The following is a 20,280-nucleotide window of genomic DNA, read 5'->3' as shown; positions in this document are numbered from 1 at the left end:
ACTTCTATAAATTCTAAAATAAAATAAAAACTTAATAAAAATAAAATAATTGCAAGAAGAAGAAGGCCTGTTTACCCGCAGTTCGAGTCCCGCTGGCCACCCGGGCTAGGGTTAAATCCCAAGAATACGTGGAGTGCCGTGGGCCTCGCGGGAATAGTCGGTTGACCACGGTCGCCGGAAACCCGCAGTTACCTAAAAAAAAAAAAGAAGAAGGCCTGCTTCACTCACCTTTCGCTTTCTCTATCCCTTGCATTGCTCGTACGGTCGTCATTATTCCCAAAAACATTGAAATCCAAACCCATATCCAAATAAAATATATAAATTTCGTTTTCTTTTTGCGGAATTTTTATTTCAGTTCCCAAAATTTTCTGCATTATCGTCATCACCCGTAGAGGATTTCGAGGAGCTATCAACTGGCCAACGAAGAGCAATACTAAGTCCTCCTTCATCCCTAACCATTTGGTATCTCGTTTCTTCCTCTTAATCTTATCACCTTATGTATGGACCCTTCGGTCCTAATGAAAAGCCAGCTTGCTGTTCTTTAGCATGTTAGGCCAAGAAAAGCTTGCAAATATGGTATACATTATATATATATAAAGATATAAATGAATCTAAAGAGTCGAGAACCATTCAGTTATGGACCATCTATCTATTTTAATATCCGAGCTTCGACTATGGCATATTTTCAATTCAAATATAGTAACATATAAATCTGCTATGAACAGAAAAAAAATGAATGCCGACGTGATCAGTGATCAATAATGTACAATGGGACGTTATCTCTAAAATATTCAAATCTAAATAAATAATACTAAAATCAATACGTATTTGGGCAGATTGCTTGGGCCTTGGAGAAGCAGAAACAAATTACTTAATGGCTCCCACATTCGGCAAATGTTTCACGTTCTGCTGTGCAAAGACCTCTCCCGTAAGTTCGATCAAACACATTTTCAAGTAACACAGAAAATATGAATACTGTTTATATGTTTATAAGAAAGAAACTATATGCTTAGGCTCTTGTGCTATCTTAAGAGTTACATTTTGTATTTTTGTTTAATTAACAAAGGGTCGACTAACTCGTGAAGCCATTTGTTTATATGTATATATATGTATATAGCTATTTTAATAGTGATGGTATTAGTTTACACAGTGTACCCACTATACGGTGACGAAATTGACCTTGAAATAACAATAACAATGCAAAATGCTGACCTGTGATTGTCAGCTGGCGAGTGCGGTTAAACCTTTTAAATCATTACGCGTTAGCCCATAGGCTTGCCTTCGTTGACTTTATCTTCAAATGGGCATCGTCCACCGCCCCTCGGAAAAGACGAAGACCATTTGCTTTTAACAATATAGGAAAATAAAAAAACTTTATCATTTGCTTCCATTTTTTAGTTCCCTGCGTAACTGCGTCTACTTCTGTTTTACTGCGAGTCGAAATCAGTTTTAGGGTCCGATTGTTTGAGACTCTGAAGACTTTTGCCTAAAACTTTTGCTATCAACGCTTTAAGACAATTGATTTCTATTCAATTTTGATGTTTGGCTGCGTGACAACTTCTAACTGGTGTTTTAATATATTGAAAAATGTAAACCACACAAAAATGATGTGTTTATTTTGGTAAGTAATCAATAATGTTAAAATTATTTAATCGATTCCTGGATAGGAAGGAAAAGCTTGTCACGTAATACTATTTTTTTACCCATACCCCCAAATGGAATAGGAACATGAGGAGGAAGAAATGGATAGATGCTCGAACATATAATGATTAACTACAGAGAATATAGAGACACTCATTAAATTCGGCATGTTCACAAAAACCCTACATTATTCATAAATCACCATTTGGCCCCCACACTTATCCTTAATTTTTAAAAAATGATTTGTCTTTCCCATTTTTGTGGAGTTTTATTTATTTTAATACCGCGTGTAAAGAAAACAAAGTTGTGATTTCTTTTATTATAAAGAAAATGTAAGACTTGAGCCAAAGGGGCAAAATATAGATATCTCTCTCTCTCTCAGAGTCTATAAATACCGGTTCTCATAATCTCTCAGCCTTAAGTGATTTCACATTCCTCAATAACAACTTTCTTATAATAAAATCATCCTCTGCTTTTGAACCTTAAGGTAGTAGTATCATTGTATTTCCTCAGATCCCAAAGCTCATACTCATCGTTTAATCAACTCCTTTGTTATAAATTGAACGTATGATCTTCAGGTTTTTTTCTGGAATTTAAACCGATTGTTTTTTAAAATAGGAAGGAGACGAAATGGCCACGGAATCTTACGAAGCCGCCATCAAAGGACTTAATGATCTTCTCAGGTACGACCAACGAGACATTCTCTCTCCTCTGCTTCAAAGGATAGAAACAATCATTACATTGAAAAAAAAAAACTGTCGGCATATTCGCCTTCCCCGATCAAACTACTTTTGTTTACATGAATCCATCATCGTTTGATTAAATTTCTGAAATTGCAAAAAGTTTGATGTTGAATCGGAAAAAGGTCTTTTGATATCTCTGTTGTGTGTGTGTTTTTATTTGGCCATGAGCCCCCGACATTTAGGATTCCGTACTCGTACGACTGATCCTAACCGTCGATCACGCTTTTACTTTATTTCCCTTTTTACCCCTATTTTCGCGTTTTTAATCTTCTTTTCTTTTGGGGCAGTAAGAAAACAGATCTGGGGAACGTCGCCGCGGAGAAGATCAAAGTGTTGACGCAGGAGCTCAAGGAGCTTGATTCCTCCAACAACAACGCCGTTGAACGAATCAAATCCGGTTTCACCCACTTCAAAACCGAAAAATACTTGTGAGTCTTTTCTATATTTTTTTTAATTTATTAATATATAATAATTAATTGATTTTTTGTTTGTTCGGTTTCACTAACTTTTGATAAAGCAAGTCCATTGGTTAATGACGTAAAATCTTACCTTTATTATACGTATTTCCCCCGTGTGTTACGGTTTTATTTTTGGGGCCCTTTTAAGTTTCCACATCAATCATCGGATAGTGCTAATAAAAGTTATTAAACGTTACAGTGATTCAATTAGTGGGTTTCGTTGTAAGAATTAAAAAGTGAGATCCAATTAGTATATGCGCGTAAACAAAAATTCTGGAATTTTTACCTTTGATCTCTGAATTTAATGAAATATAAATGTTTTTGTTTTTTTTTCTTAACAGGAAGAATGATGCTCTATTCAGTGATCTCGCCAAGGGTCAGAGCCCAAAGGTTTTAACTTTAACGTCTTTCTCAATGTGTTCTCATTTACTCGTCTTGGTTTGATGGGTTTTGACTTATATCAATTAACTAGTGTGTTAAAGTTTGATTAATAACTTTGTCGGAGTCAAAATTAGGTTTATGTTAGAGGATCACGGTCAAAGTTGTAATAGATACTAGTAGTATAAGATTTCTGGTTTGGACTGGTTTTTATAATTAATACTAATATATATTTTTGAAAGCGATCAATAATTGAGATGGAATAAAAGGTGTATGAAACCCTTTTTTTAATGCAACTGTGATGTTTGTTGACTTTATGAATAATCAAAAATCAAGAACACACCACTTTCTTGATATTGAAACAATCGAGTATTTATTTATTGAAAACTTTGAATCTTTTTTTTTTGTTGTTGCAGTTTCTGGTATTCGCTTGTTCGGATTCTCGAGTTTGTCCATCTCACATTTTGAATTTCCAACCTGGTGAGGCCTTTGTCGTCAGAAACATTGCTAACATGGTTCCACCTTTCGACCAGGTTCTTAAACAAACCATAACCATTTCATTAGACTTTCGTCCGAGATCAAAACTAACTAACCGCTAAAAGCTTTGTTGATATTATTTCAGAAGAGACATTCTGGAGTTGGTGCCGCCGTTGAATACGCAGTTGTACATCTCAAGGTATATAAAGCCACAATGATAGGCACTCACAGAGTTTAATTAATAAATAAGGAAACTTGCTTATCTTCTAATCAGTTATCATAACAAAATTTTAGCTCTCTTCGATTATGCCAAACTTTGGTTTTGAAAAGTCGTGTGATGCGTTCTTGCACATGTCCCTAACTAAAAGAGTAAAAGTTAATGTCTAGTCACAGCACTGTAGCATTTGTCCCCATTGCATTCACCAAACCTTTTTCTTTTTGCCACTAGGAATTTCATTCCACTAATTATCTTTTATTAAAAAATATAAAGATGAATCATTTTGGATAATGTGGAAATGGGTTTAAATGCATCATGTTGCAACTATTTTTAATCACAATCAAACACTTCTTTAATGATCATTTTCGGCAGGTGGAGAACATTGTGGTGATAGGCCATAGCTGTTGTGGTGGTATTAAGGGACTCATGTCCATTGAAGATGATGCTGCACCAACTCAGAGGTAACTAAAAACTATATTTGACTTGGCGCATCGAAATAATTGCAAAAGAGAAAGGATTAGTATAACGTTCTTGTGGATTTTTTTATTTTATAATATGGCAGTGACTTCATAGAGAACTGGGTGAAGATAGGTGCACCAGCAAGGAACAAGATCAAGGAAGAAAATCAAGACCTAAGCTACGACGATCAATGCAACAAGTGTGAGAAGGTAACACAACAAATTTTAAAAGTGCACAATGACACAAACAATGATTGATCTGTTATTAATGTTTTATCATATCTCTGTCTCATTGCAGGAAGCTGTGAATGTGTCGCTTGGGAACTTGCTTTCGTACCCATTTGTGAGAGCTGCAGTAGTGAAGAACACACTTGCAATAAGAGGAGCTCACTACAATTTCGTGAAAGGCACATTTGATCTCTGGGAGCTCGATTTCAAGACCACTCCTGCTTATGCCTTCTCTTGAACATATACTCTTTGCTGTTATCTTCTCACAAAAAGCTTTGATTCATATTTTTCTTCTTTCTCATATGTTGATTCTGGTCTCAACTTCTTTTCTTGTTTCAAACTTTCAACTTTTGCTGCTTCTGTTTCGAAAAGATGTAAACAATAAAACTATCAACAACATTTGAATCTTTTTTAATTGCAATCAAGAAAGACCCATAAATATGGGGATTATATATCTCTGTGTGAATGAAAAAACTTCTCAGCATCATCATAAGTCTTAATAGATTCTTTTGAGACAAGGACGCATATAACTTAAATAGAAAAAAAAAAACAATTCTTCTGGTTCTCTCTACCTGTGCTTCCTGTCTGGAGGTTCTGAAGACTAACCTTGCAATGTACACAAGTCATCCATTTTTTTTTAATAATTTCCAGTACCAATTCTTGAAAAAAACAAAGCATACCTGAAATGACAAAGAGACTCAAATAAGAGAAGACCAGATGACTAACCGGTTACTCACTCCCGGTTGAACCAGATTCTAACCGGATTGTTTCCAAAGTCAAGGTGAAAGCGGTCTGGTTTTGAATATTTATGGACCAGCTAGCGGTTGGTTTGCAGTATGGGCCGAACTAGGCTTTTGATGGATCCAACCAATCCGAGATCTAACCCGACCCGACCCGGGTATTAAAACCCCAGTTTCGTAAGTAAAATCAGAAAAAAGGAGAGGGAGAGTTGAAACATGGCGGCCAAGGGCGTGAGAAGGGCCCTTAAGCTATCAGGAAAAGCACTCTTCGGTCGTTCAACAGCTGCGTCTTCTGGTCCGAATGTCGGAAAATCAGCAGGATTTACTTTCGCGAATGGGTCATCATCTACTTCATCTCGTTCGTCACTTGGCAGGCTCACATCCTCCAGGTTAGCTTCAAGAACCTTATAACTGAGGGTATAAAAACTTTTTATCTTTTAGGTGAATTTACACTAGAAGCGGATAGATCCACCCTTTGCCACTGGAGGAAGGCATTAGGTTTTGTGTATGAAATGTATAAAATTAATTGGGGTTGGTTTGTGTGTGTGTTTCAGGGTCCCTGTGGAACTGAGTGCAGGGGTTTCGCTTATACCTTTACATAGCGTTACTGCTTCAGCTTTACTCACTTCGTTGCTGTCTCTTAGCAATCAAACCTGGGGTTGCTTATCTGAAGGTATTCTTACTTACTTGTCTTCTTAGTCTGATGATGATGTTCTTGACTGGAAACGAGGAAAGTTTGCATCTTTGCTTTAGAAACGAAGCGGATTCCATAAAAAAGTGTATTGGGTTTTAATAAAGGATCTGCCATATCAATTGTTGGGACCCTTGTTTCTATTTGCATCATGTTTTATCAATAAAGACCATTCATTTGGAATAACTTGTTCTTCTTTAGTGATCCATTGTGTATGCATTTTGGTGTGTATTTGCAGGATTCGGAACGACACTATAACATGCCCCTGCAAGTTCTTACTTGTCAGATTCCAAGAAACTTGTTTCATCACCGGTGGCATAATTTGCAGTTTTTTCCCCCAAAGGTTTTAAGATTAACATTTCTTCAAAGGGCTTCTTTGTTCTGTTTATTTATACTATTGTCATCTTCAGTCTGATGATTCCCATCTGCCTTGAAATTAAACTACTCTTTTTTTTGCTAGAGTTTTACTTAAAAAAGAAATCTATTGAAAGAGTTGGACTTTCTTGTAATTTGACGTATGTGTTTTAGTCTTTGAATCTCATCACAATTACCAGTTACACCAATTTGTAACAGTCAACCACCAAAAGTATAAGCTTTACACTATTAAGATTCTTTGTCACAATCTGGTTCTTCAAACTGGCTAACTACTCATCAAATTGACGCAACTCTAAGCTAATCACCCCTCCAATGACCTTTACTCACCGTCGCATTCATTGTCTGTGTAAACCCTAAAACGTTCATGGATGATTTCAATCATACAACTCAAATAGAAACAAATATCTATAGCATCATTCGATCGTTACAACGTTCCAAAAAGCCATTCTCTGTTTATCTCTTTCTCTTCTTCTTACCGTTTGCCTCCTTAAGATCATCTCACCTCAGCGAAGTTCATCAAGTGATTCAACACTTCTTGATCAATCCCACTTCTTTGCTTCTCTTCTGAATCAATGTTACAGCTCACCGACGGAGAAGAATTTGTCCCCCAAAAAGGGTTGTTCCTCCTCAAAGTCTCAGACTCATCTCGCTCACTCTACGACACACTTCACTCGGACCAAGACGACGACATTCTACGCAACAAGATGCAGCTTGGTCAGCTCAGAAGACTGCCCTTCGAGCATTGTGAGAGGCTACTGGAACTGAAACATGTGGTTTTCTTGGGACAGGACATTTGCTAACCTGAGCAAATCGCCAAAACCTGATTGCCCTGCGGCTTGCTTTGAGAATTTCACCAACAAATGGCACAAACCATATCTGCAATCACCATCCATTGAAGCAGAGAAGGGCATAAACACAAGAACTGAGAGTCAGAAACGAAGAAAAAAAGAGTCTTCCACCATCCTTCATGAAATCGAGTATAAATTCTATTGATCAGATCAAAGAGGCAGATTGTCCTGAAGCAGCAGAGTGAAGGGAAAACATTGAGATCATCAAATCATCAGAACCATATCCCGGTTTTGTGGTGGAATAGGCAACACAACAAGGCTGGCAGAGGAGATTGAGAACGAAGCTGCAAACTGGTTTATGGAGTTTAGGATCACTAGAAAGCTTAGGATCAAACTCAAGAATCCTTCAACCTTCATTACACTTATACTTTTGTCAGCTTTCAGCTTAAAGTCTAATGTGTTCTTGGTGTAAAGAAGGTACAATAAGAGTTTTTACTGAAGTAAAAAAAAAACAAACGATTCACAATTTAATGAAGCTTAGTTTCTTGAAGCTTTAAAGAATACAAATACAGATACCAAACTAAAGCATTGGTAGAATCAGATAACCCAGAACCAAGCCAAGACAGACCCAGAGGCCAAACCAATAACCAAGAACAGCACACTGACAATACCTGCCGTCTCAGAGTGCTTCAATGGAACAGACTTCGGAGCAAGAATCATCAAGACGCTAGTCAAGTACCCATTAGTAAGCCCCAACAAGCACGTCAGTAACGCCACAGGTATCTCAGTCCTCAGAAACATCGGACCGTGCAAGCAACCCCAGAAGAGAGGGTAAAACAACAGCCTAGCAATGCACCCACCGACCGCAATCTTCTCATCCGTAAACATGTAAACAGCAGTCAACGACTTCCCAACCAAGTCAAAGACATTGAAAGCTGCAATGAGCAGGACAGGGAACCAATCTCCGAGAAGATCAGAATGAACATCCTCGGTGATGTAGCCAGGGAATATAGACAGCGTCACAATGTATATAAGCACGATCCCGAAGCCGTGAGACTTGATCCTCGTCACGATCTGCCAGAGCGTCTTCCTCCACATTGGTCCCGTCAAGGAACCGTTCTCCTGACTCTCTTTGAGTGATTGAGCCTTACGCTCTTCATGGAACTTGATCACAGGAAGCTTGTGAGCTAAGTTGTAAGACACAGCACAGATCACCATAACAACAATCCCCACAGCAAAGTAAAGATTCGCGCTTTTTCTCAACCCATCAGGATCTTGAGGATACACAGCTTTAGTCAAGATCCTCAACAGAGACACAAGCACACCTAAAAAGAAAAAAAAAATCAAACCTTTCTAAATTAACAATCTAACAGTAAAGGTTGAAACTTTCTTAATCAAGATCCTCAACAGAGACACAAGAACACCTAAAAAAAATCAAACCTTTCTAAACTAAGAATCTAACAGTAAAGGTTGAGACTTTCTATTAAAGGTTGAAACTTTTTTAGTCAAGATCCTCAACAGAGACACAAGAACCCTAAAAATCAAACCTTTAAGTCAACAATCTAACAACATCCAATAAAGGTTGAAACTTTCTTACCGGAGCCAGCAGTTCCGGCGATGACAGCCTGCGTATACCTCTCAGGCATCTCACCAGCCACACCGATCAACCCTCCCTGCATAAGCGCGTCAGCGACACCGGAGAGCCCAACGGCGACGGAGGTGATATCGAACCCAACGTATAAACCGACTCGCCCCTTGACGTAGACGAGATCCAAGACAGGGATCACGAGCAATGAGATTGCGAAGAGCACGAGGCCGAGGTTGATCCTGAAGCTAGCGAGGCTCTTGTGCGCGTAGAAGACGATGATCACGAGGAGGCAGAAGAGCCCGACGAGCATGTAGACGACGGCGAAGATGCGATCGACGGCGGTGGAGGGGTAGAGGTAGGAGAAGTAGTCGACGGCGGTGATGAAGGCGTTCCATGGGAGGAGAAAGCCGACGCCGAGGGTGAAGTAGATGATGTAGGCTAAGTGGAAGGAGTCGGGTGGGGATTTGGGGGTTGATCCTCCTCCGTGGAGGAGAGAAGTCTCCGGTCCTGATTCCGGGTCGGTTGAGATGTCTTCGGCGGGTTTTCCGGCGGAGCCCATTTGGAAAGTCGTTGACTTTTGGGGAAGTTATTGCGTAACCGTAATGGAGAGAGTTGCTAAACGGTGTGGTTTTGTCTGTATGCAATCGGCTAAACGGTGACGTTTGGTTATGGCTATGCAATTATTGGTGAGGAGGACATGGCCAATTGTCCACAAGGGTTAGCTTACACGCATAAATAGTGCTATATAATATTTGTTGTCTGTCGCACAAAAAAAAAAAAAAAAATATTTATTGTCTTCTATATCTGTTTTATAGATGAATATAGTACAATATTTTTTTTTTGTCAAATTTAAAGTAAAATCTCTTGACAAAAAAAAAGAAGTAAAATCTCAAACTCGATTTGTAGGTTAGACAACATATAATAATATCTAAAGTGGTTGATAATTCAACATCTTATTTTCTTACCTTGTGATACTTGATATTACTTTTTCCACTTTCGGTACAAATTTAAATTTTACTAGATCTCGATCCGCGCAACCGCGCGAGTTTTTGTATTCATTTATTTTTATATAAGTATTTTGTTTTCAATTCTAAATTAGTATATATTATAATATATGTGTCTATCAATTTTTAAAACATAATAAGTTTACGGTATATGTTTTTCATTGAATAAATTGTTTTAAACTTCTACATGTGTTTGTATCTTCTATATATATATATTTTTCGGATTATTATTTCATTATTAAAATCGTAACTATAAATATAAAGATTAGTAAACTATTGTTTTATTGTAATATTCAAAGATATTGTAACATTTCACAAATTTAGAAAGTTTTTAAAAAATTAAACGTTTCGCTTCATAGATTTATATTATCGAGTAAATAATTAAACATTTAGTTTTTGTTTATTTTTAAAATAAACTATATAGTTTAAATTTTTTTTCATTGGTTTAAGGTAGTAAAGATTAATCATTGTTAGATAATATGATTTTTGTTATTTTAAAAAAATCTTTATAATTTTAAAAGTTAACATCGACAAATATTTAAATATTTAACATATAGAGGTATAGTATTTGTTTTCATTTATTTTTATTTAAATATTTTGTTTTCAATTTTAAATTGGTATAGATTATAATATATGTGTCTATCAATTTTTAAAACATAATAATTTTACGATACTATCTGATAATAAATATCTTATTATTTTTTCTTTAAACAAATCTTGGTTATCTCGTAAGTAGTCCATAACTGTTAATATAAGTGAAACTTATATTTTTGTCAAGCACCGCAATAATATAATGTTACCATTTTCCTTCTTACCGCAAGAAAGATGCATAAAATGAAACATATACTATAATCCATGTTGCTAAAAAATATTATAATCCCTTTCTAGTATTATTTGGCAATGACGTTACATGTAATTAGTCTAGGCAAGAGATAACTATTTAATAAAGGACTAGATCTCGATCCGCGCAACCGCGCATGTTTTTGTTTTCATTTATTTTTATATAAATATTTTGTTTTCAATTCTAAATTGGTATATATTATAATATATATGTGTCTATCAATTTTTAAAACATAATAAGTATACAGTATTTTTTTTCATTGAATAGATTATTTTAAACTTTTACATGTATTTGTATCTTCTTCTATATATATATTTTCGGATCATTATTTCATTATTAAAATCGTAACTATATATATAAATATTAGTAAAATATTGTTTTATTGTCATATTCAAAGATATTGTAACATTTCACAAATTTAGAAAGTTTTTCCAAATTTAAACTTTTCGCTTCATAGATTTATATTATCGAGTAAATAATTAAACATTTAGTTTTTGTTTAATTTTTAAAATAAACTATATAGTTTAAAATTTGTTTTCATTGGTTTAAGGTAGCAAAGATTAATCATTGTTAGATAATATGATATTTGTTATTTTAAAAAAATCTTTATAATTTTATAAGTTAACTTCGACAAATATTTAAATATTTCACATATGGAGGTATAGTATTTGTTTTCATTTATTTTTATTTAAATATCTTGTTTTCAATTTTAAATTGATATATATTATAATATATGTGTCTATCAATTTTTAAAACATAATAAGTTTACGGTATATTTTTTTCATTGAATAGATTGTTTTAAGCTTTCACATGTATTTGTATCTTCTTATATATATATATATATTTTTCGGATTATTATTTCATTATTAAAATCGTAACTATATATATAAAGATTAGTAAAATATTGTTTTATTGTCATATTCAAAGATATTGTAACATTTCACAAATTTAGAAAGTTTTTAAAAAATTAAACTTTTCGCTTCATAGATTTATATTATCGAGTAAATAATTAAACATTTAGTTTTTGTTTAATTTTTAAAATAAACTATATAGTTTAAAATTTGTTTTCATTGGTTTAAGGTAGCAAAGATTAATCATTGTTAGATAATATGATATTTGTTATTTTAAAAAAATCTTTATAATTTTATAAGTTAACTTCGACAAATATTTAAATATTTCACATATGGAGGTATAGTATTTGTTTTCATTTATTTTTATTTAAATATCTTGTTTTCAATTTTAAATTGATATATATTATAATATATGTGTCTATCAATTTTTAAAACATAATAAGTTTACGGTATATTTTTTTCATTGAATAGATTGTTTTAAGCTTTCACATGTATTTGTATCTTCTTATATATATATATATATTTTTCGGATTATTATTTCATTATTAAAATCGTAACTATATATATAAAGATTGGTAAAATATTGTTTTATTGTCATATTCAAAGATATTGTAACATTTCACAAATTTAAAAAGTTTTTAAAAAATTAAACTTTTCGCTTCATAGATTTATATTATCGAGTAAATAATTAAACATTTAGTTTTTGTTTAATTTTTAAAATAAATTATATTGTTTAAAATTTGTTTTCATTGGTTTAAGGTAGTAAAGATTAATAATTGTTAGATAATATGATTTTTGTTATTTTAAAAAAATCTTTATAATTTTAAAAGTAAACTTCGACAAATATTTAAATATTTAATATATGGAGGTATAGTATTACAACATAAAAGTATATCTATTTAATTTATACTATCTATAAATTCAATGGATCATTTATTCTTTAAATCCAATTATTGTAGTCCAATAAAAATTTCTGGTAGACCCAAAATTTAAATGATAAGATTATATATTAAATGTAACTTGACTTTTTAGGAATATGTCCATAGTCCATTATGTCCATTTTTTTAAAAAATCATACATGAATCAAGGTTGTGATTTCTGTTTTAATATATAAGATACTTTATATTGGTTTTGTTTACTAAAATTAAATATCATATCTCATCATTTTTGATTTTATATACTTTTCTTTTTATGTTTGTTCTTGTGATCATATATCATTAATCATTTTAAATAAAAACTAAATTAAATAATTAAAAGCTGAATAAATTTTGTTTATCTTGTCGAAAATGTAACTAATAAAATTTTAAGTGTTAATAGAGCTATTGTTAAAATTTATTTCCCAGAATATTTACAATATGTTAATATGTCCAAATTAAATAAATCAGATTTGTATCCTCTATTTGTAAAATATGAAAATGATCATTAAATATGAAAATATTTTATCATAAAATAACCAGTATTAATTATGATGAAATAAAATGCTGATTTTGGAAACTAATAATGAAATAATATGTTGTGTTGGTCTTTGTCTTTTGTTTATTTAATATGGTGAATTTTTATTGTCTTATAATATGGTGAAATGTTTTTAACTATGTTTATTTCATATCATTGTTTATTTTTCAGTACTTTTGTTATATCGATTAAATCGTTGAATACACATAATCATTGTATGCAGTCTTTTTTTTTATAGCAACAATCATTGTATGTAGTCTAAATTAAAAAAAAAATATATGATTTCACCTATTTGCAGGGCATTAAACAATATAAATAGTCTTTTTCAAAAATAAATGAACCCGAATGACAATCTTTATTAGACATTTTTTACCACTAGACCATCAGCTCGTCGGTAATCTAACTTCAAAACAAACATGTTACGAGCAAGACCTACTGGATGTACGCAACTTAGATACAACATCGCATGTGTTTAGTATATCATGGTAAAACTTTGCAGATTCTATTATACTACTGCATGCCATACCATATTTTGGATTATTTTTTTATGACCACAATCTGTTAAAACATATATACAAACCTTCGCAGAGTATGCCAAAAAGGGTCTCCAACAATTTACTAAGATATAATCTTCAATATTGCATCAATGGAAAATGGTGTTTTTCTTCAAATTTATATAAGATAGAATGTTGATGTTTCTCTTCCCTAGTGGAGTTGAAAACAAATCACAGAAGAGCTATTTGAGAAACCATTTTTGAGCCAGTGAACATATATAGAGCTCTACATCCAAGTGGAGCTGTGTGCACAGAAGCTGAAAGCATATGGCCTCATATGAACATCGTCGAAGACATTGTTTCTAAGTTGGGTTGATTTCAAGAAACCACTAAACCCAGACGATGCTGATGAGAGCGCTGTCAAATTACGGTTTTACAACTTGAGAGGTAGTAAAAAAATAATCGCTACGCCTACTATAGCAATCAGTTCATATCATGCTTGTGTTAAATGACTAATCTTTTTAACGATTTGAATCTTTTTGTGTGCAGTTACACTCAGTTGCTTTGCCCTATTTGGCCAATAGTGTGATTGATGCAAAAACTTGTTAGGACATCTCCAACTCAGCTTTTTAACTAGATGATAACCCTCGCGGCGCATGCGCGGAGTGAGTTTTTATAATAATGTTTGTTTATTAAATGATTTTAACATTTTGCAACACTACAATCTTTATCGATTATAAAATGACGAATAAAAATGTTGATCTCTTAAATATATCATCGTTGTTGAAGAGTTAATGTATTACATCTCATTTTAATTATTTTTAGGACTTCATATGCACAAAAAGAAATTAAGTTTTGCGGCTGGCACTAATCACCAAAACCAAATAGGCAACATCAATTGTATAATGACGAAAGAGGATTAGGTTTTTTGCTCTTGATTTGTTTACTATTGACTCTCCATAAGTGAGTTCATTTTCTACCTCTATAAAATTGTGCTTTCATTCTCGTCTTTGTTTCATTGATATGAGTTAAGTTTCTTTTTTTAACTTCTTTTACGAATTCGGTGAATTAAATAAGTGTCAATTTAAAAAAAAATGGACATATGTAAAGTTTAGTTTCACTCCATATACATATGTAAGAATCAAAATTTTGAAAAAATCATCGGCAAACTATATTAACAAATTAGTGTTCAAATTTAATATATCAAGCTGTTATAGAATATATAAGTGCATACTCAAAATATAAATTTTTGTCTAGTATATATTAACCAGCTCGGTCTAAAAATCATATAATTCTAGAACAACAAAACAAATTACTTATTTCACCAGTTCGGGTAATATCTGAATCCGAACGGGTAATATCTGAACCCGAATGGATATCCAACGATAACCAAACATAAGTTTACTTAACCCTATATTTCTAGTTTACTTCTCTTATTTTATTCAAAATATTTATATTATTGATGTTTATTGCTCAAAATTAGATAATATACATATAATTATGTACAAAATTATTTGCTACTCACTTAAAATACATATCAAGCTCTTGTTTCTTGGATTAACAAAAGTTGCATCTAAAATTTCAAAACAGCAACTAAATTAGTGTCTTTCTATTTTTAAAGTTTTGTCTCCAAACCTATTAATAGTCTAATCTTTTAAAAATTAGAAAACCTGATAAGTTAAAATATATTTTTAATACAAAAAATTAAACAAGAAATAATTTATTTATTTTTTTTTCAAAATTTAAATATCCGAACTCGACCCAAAATATCCGAACCCGAACATAAAATACCCGAACCCGACTCGAAGTGTAGAAAACATGAATGGGTTTTATATCTTTATACTGAAATATCCGATATGAACCCGAACTTGTATCCGAACGCACACCCCTACGATGTATGATCACCATTTGTATTTTACTTTTACAAATGATCATCATATGAACGCACACCCCTACGATATATGATCATCATATGAATCCGAATGATCACAAAATTTTCACTGCGGAACTTTTACCATTTTTAGTAATTTATAGTCGTTTTAAAAAATTCAAAATATAACATATAAGAAAAAATCTAAATTTTTTTATTATATGCTTAATGTGATTGTTTAATTTCTTTTAATAGTATAAAATTAAACAAAAAAAAAGAGAGAGGTTAGAAAAATTGTTATCAAATCTCCTATATATTAATTGAGAAGCATTTAAAAAATTAGAACCTTAATTTTGAATTAATTACAAAAAACCTCAATCCTAGGTGGCACTTCTAAATGCCTTCTAAATTTTATTTCAAAGAATTCTAGAGCATCTAATATAAAATATATTTTAAAATATTCTAACAACATTATATAACCCAAAGTATAAGAAATGTGTATTCTTTCCTTAAATAAAAGCTACGAAATTACCTAATATGATTAACATATATATGACAATTAATGACTATGAATTATAAAGATTTGATAACAATTTTTGCATTCTTCTTCATTTTTGTTTAATTTTATATTATTAAAAAGATTAAACAATCACGTTAACCATATAATAAAAAATTAGATTTTTTTCTTATATGTTATATTTTGATTTTTTTTTTAAACTTTGAAATTACATAAATGAGGAAACTTTATATGTTATATTTAAAAAATTTAAAACGACTTTAAATTACAAAAAATAAGAAAACCTTAAATATTTTATTTTTCTTATATGTTAAATTTTTTCTTATATGTTATATTTTGAATTTTTTAAAACGACTTTAAATTACAAAAATGTAAGTTTTTCTTAACCAAACAACTAAAAACATTAAAATAACATGTATCAGTTCGATGGTTGATTTGAAACTTTTCAAAACCATATGGAAGATAAATGTCAAAATAATTCAACTGTGGAAACAATACTGTTCAATTTTTCAAAAATGTGTTCGGTGGAAAGTAATAAAGTTTTTGTGTCATAATTTGTTTAATGTCGTCCAATCTGATCAACCCATATTATATTAATCATAGTTTAGTTCCACCATTTTTAATAAAAAAAATGATCCGGTCTATCTAGGGGTGTTAAATCCGGATATCGGTTCGATATTTTGGTTTATGAAAAATAGCTACCATATTAAAACCATATTTACTTTGGTTTGTTTGGTTTATATACCGTCGGTTTTTGGTTTATTCGGTTTTATATCAAAATACCAAAATACCATAAATTTGTTTTAAAAAAAAGTATTTTATGGATTTTATTTATATTATTAGATATTAGTTTTTATATAACATGAAGATATTTCGGTTTTTACTATTTAAAATATTTAGCAAACATATTAAGTTAATAATTATATTAGTTTTTACATAATAGAAATTAGTAATCCATAATATTATAAATAACTAAATCTAAACACTCATATTTGTTAACAAAAGATTAAACGTTATGTTTTATTTAATTTGATAAAAATAAAACATAATTTTTAACTTAAAACAAAATATTAAGTTACTAAAAACAACGTTTCAATATAAAAATCAAATTGATAAAATAAATTATGTATATATTCTTAATTATATTATAAAATTTACATATAATTATACTACTATATTTTAAATGATCGGTTTATTCGGTTTATTCGGTTTGATCGGTTTATATACCAAACCATATCTATATACCGCGGTTTTCAAAAATGACATCCATTCGGTATATTTGGTATTACCAAGTCCAAACCACTTTCTCTAATTTGGTTCGGTTTGGTTTTAATTGGTTCGATTTTGCCGGATTGAACACCCCTAGGTCCGTCCATCGGAAATAAATTATATAATAACAACAAAAAATATTGTATATGTATAAATAAAATAATTAAATATTTAAAAAAATTATCGATAATATATACAAATAAATACATATTAGGTAATTTCGTAGATTTTATTTAAGGAAAGAAAAAATATTCTTTTGTACACTACTAATTACTTTGATAGTTAGTTTAATAAAAATCATATGATATGTTTATATGGACCAACATATTTTTCTAACAATTCTAAGAATCATTCTCGTGATGATATGTGGCTACGAAAACATGTTGTAATGCTCCAGGATTAATATATAGGAGATATAAATTCTTAAAATAGAAAAAAAAAATAGAGATATAATTTTTTGCTCTATTGTGTTTTCGATAATAGAAGAATGTTATATTTGTCTCTATAAATATCATTCCTCTATTTATAAAGGTAAATCTAGCATTCATCTATTATAAATGAATACATTAGAGAAAAAATTTCATTTCTATTTTAGAAATCTACATTATAATAGGACAGTTTTATCACTCATGATGCAAGACGTCATCACATTTGTGGGCCCCGCCTTTAGTTTTTTTTTTCTTCTGTCGAGTGGGCTTCGTTTTAAAAGGCGGGGGATTTGCTGGGTGTGTTCGTCGGGGGTCGATAGGGTTGCCGTTTTCCGCTAGATCTTTCAATCGAGGGCTCTTCCTCTTCCCCTTTTGTTATTACTCCATCATTATGAACCGATCTTCGATGTTGTCGCGATTCCTCTTCCTGTAACGTCTTTCCGTTCCTATATATCAAGATCGTCTGCGGTTCTGAGAATCTAAGAGAGGTTTTCGAAATCTTAAAGGCAGGGGAGGTTTTCGAGTCTCTGGCGATCCCTCTGATGAAGCTGGTATGGTTGAAAACTTTGGAGATGGAGAGCGAAGGGAGACTTTCCAGTTTCATCTTCAATACTGTAAGTCATTCAAACACCTTCCCCGGTAGAATCATGCGTCTATTCTGATCGTACTGTATTTTTCACCAGTAAAGACATCATCATATGGATACTGCCCAAAATGGCGCATCAAATCCGCCGTTCAAAGGTAATACACATCACGATTCTTAGAACAATCTAATCCTTTGCTACTTTTGTTTGCTTTGTGCGTCATTGATATAGATTTGAACGAGCTAACCATGGTTCTCATGTTATAAAGACTCATTTTATAAAGAGTCTTGCTTTCTAACTTAAGACTCATGTTCCTCTGTTATGGTTTCTTTTTGTGCAGTTCCTTGTCGGAAGACAAACACTTGATTTAGATTTTACAAGTTCAATTTTGTATTTATAAAAACTTTATAGTTTTGTCTGAGAAAAATGATCTTCTACTGCTGATCAAATCTCTGTGTATGTTTGGTTTTGTGTTTGCTCAACTTTCTCTTCTTGTCTCTGTTTTTTTTTTCCTGCAATGTTTTGTAGTCTAACTAAAACGTTTCGCTTTGCAGATTAAAACCTGCCCCATGATTGATTGATTCTTTGATCTTTATATGTTTCTACCATACCAACAAGATGGCTATCTCTCCATCAAAACCTCAGACAAGCTCACGGAGTTTCACCAGAGCTTTGGCATTAGCATAAGAATTATGTTAGGTGACTTAATTCGAGTTGGTACTCATCCTCATGCTCTTCATCAACTCCATCTTCTCCTACGTGATCACAAGATTCGCAGATCACTCCGAGCTCCAATCTCCATGTCTGATGTGCTCTCAACAACAAATCCGCCAAGGAATAGGTTTACTTCCACTTTGGGTGAGAGTCTTGTGTATGATAAAGAAGAAGCTAGAGAGCTGTTTGTTTAGGATCTCCGTTTGTTATTGTTCTACTTCTACCATCGGCGTACTTGTCTAATATGTATTTGATGATTATCTAAACCCATTTCTGAGTACACTACCTTTTGGATCATCTCATATGATAACTTGATTATCTCATTGAGTGCTTCATCCCAAGCTTCTAAACATATAGAAGCCTGTAATAACCCACAAGAAAAGTATTAAGTTAAGGTAACTAACTCCTTTAGTCTCATTGGCATTATGTATGGTTATAAATGGAAGTAGATTTTACTTTGTAGAGCATTATCACACCATTCTACGACCAAGCTGCTGAGACAGTTCTCCCACTACACGTCTTCAAGAGAAGACAACTCCTCCAAACCCAGGGACTTGAACTACACCAGCACTCTCATTTCTCTTAAGATCATCACCAAGATTTATATGATTCATATCATCCTTATTGAACGAGCTAATGTGTAGCTGGATGACGCTAACAGAGGTTCATATGACAAGGATCCATGTGGCTGAATGGTGTAGCTTTGATGCAACTATTTTACACATGAGAAAAAACATGAGAATGAGTTTATTTCCAAGCTCAAGAGAGAAGCTATTAGGTTAAAGAAACAACGTAGCAAATATTTTACTGCTTCATGGTCAATTATGTGGTACATGAGCTTCGTTCTTAGTCCACAAGTCTTTCGATAAGCTGCCACGATATGAGCTACACCGAAAACCGTTGTTGATTTGTTACCGTTTTATTCTTCCTTAATAGAAAAAATAAGTTTAGATATTATTTTAAACTATATACATATTTAGGGAAAATTCTGTTTTAAATGTTGAGTCAGCTACTAAATATTCTTGTGGCATAAAAATATTTTAAGGGAATATTCATTTTTTTAAATGTAATAAATAGACATGACTGCTCTAAATATTCTTGAATGTCGTTTAGTAATTTTAAACAATTGGTTGCTTAGTTTAACCAAATAATATTTTTTTTTTTTTTTTTTTTTTTTTTTTAAATGTTGAGTCAGTTACTAAATATTCTTGTGGCATAAAAACAATATTTTAAAGGAATATTCATTTTTTAAAATGTAATAAATCGACATGACTGCTCTAAATATTCTTGAATGTCGTTTAGTAATTTTAAACAATTGGTTCCTGGGTTAAACCAAATAATATTAATACTAATTCAAGGGAATGTAAAAAAAAAGTCTCTAAATTGATAGGTAAACTTGTATTTATTTGGGGTTTAAGGTTTGTTTTTGCATGGTAAACGATATATTATATTGAGGCAACACTTATAGTCAGGT

At 32.0% G+C, this 20,280-nt stretch overlaps 3 protein-coding genes and 1 long non-coding RNA gene across 6 annotated transcripts; 3 read left to right on the top strand and 1 right to left on the bottom strand.

Moving 5' to 3' along the window:
* The first annotated feature begins 353 nt into the window (after positions 1-353).
* Positions 354-5,007, top strand: LOC106327057 (beta carbonic anhydrase 4). Of its 3 annotated transcripts, XM_013765067.1 has the most exons (10): positions 354-462; positions 837-928; positions 2,260-2,324; positions 2,672-2,812; positions 3,184-3,232; positions 3,637-3,753; positions 3,843-3,896; positions 4,287-4,375; positions 4,477-4,582; positions 4,671-5,007. In XM_013765067.1, the coding sequence occupies exons 2-10, from the start codon at positions 875-877 to the stop codon at positions 4,836-4,838; spliced, it is 843 nt and encodes a 280-aa protein (XP_013620521.1). In that variant the 5' UTR covers positions 354-462; positions 837-874; the 3' UTR covers positions 4,839-5,007. The 3 variants fall into 3 exon arrangements, with proteins under 3 accessions (XP_013620521.1, XP_013620523.1, XP_013620522.1); XM_013765069.1 differs by lacking the exons at positions 354-462; positions 837-928 and adding an exon at positions 1,945-2,131; XM_013765068.1 differs by lacking the exons at positions 354-462; positions 837-928 and adding an exon at positions 1,953-2,128.
* A 526-nt stretch (positions 5,008-5,533) lies between these two features.
* On the top strand, positions 5,534-6,588 carry LOC106327058 (protein NUCLEAR FUSION DEFECTIVE 6, chloroplastic/mitochondrial). The gene is made up of 3 exons (XM_013765070.1): positions 5,534-5,729; positions 5,895-6,013; positions 6,270-6,588. Exons 1-3 carry the CDS (start codon positions 5,557-5,559, stop codon positions 6,287-6,289), a joined length of 312 nt encoding a protein of 103 aa, XP_013620524.1. The 5' UTR covers positions 5,534-5,556; the 3' UTR covers positions 6,290-6,588.
* Positions 6,589-7,583: 995 nt separating this feature from the next.
* On the bottom strand, positions 7,584-9,510 carry LOC106327055 (equilibrative nucleotide transporter 1). The gene is made up of 2 exons (XM_013765066.1): positions 8,792-9,510; positions 7,584-8,519 (listed from the first exon to the last, which is right to left on the bottom strand). The coding sequence occupies exons 1-2, from the start codon at positions 9,339-9,341 to the stop codon at positions 7,792-7,794; spliced, it is 1,278 nt and encodes a 425-aa protein (XP_013620520.1). The 5' UTR covers positions 9,342-9,510; the 3' UTR covers positions 7,584-7,791.
* An 8,287-nt stretch (positions 9,511-17,797) lies between these two features.
* Positions 17,798-19,088, top strand: LOC106325153. The gene is made up of 3 exons (XR_001266825.1): positions 17,798-18,122; positions 18,192-18,249; positions 18,647-19,088. It is a non-coding gene; the product is annotated as an uncharacterized LOC106325153 (long non-coding RNA).
* The last annotated feature ends 1,192 nt before the right edge of the window (positions 19,089-20,280 follow it).

This window comes from Brassica oleracea, chromosome C2 (genome assembly GCF_000695525.1).
Source record: "Brassica oleracea var. oleracea cultivar TO1000 chromosome C2, BOL, whole genome shotgun sequence".
In the NCBI taxonomy this organism is placed as follows: Eukaryota; Viridiplantae; Streptophyta; class Magnoliopsida; order Brassicales; family Brassicaceae; genus Brassica; species Brassica oleracea.
The sequence above is the reverse complement of the archived record's forward strand: the minus strand, read 5'-3'. Positions and strand labels throughout refer to the sequence as shown.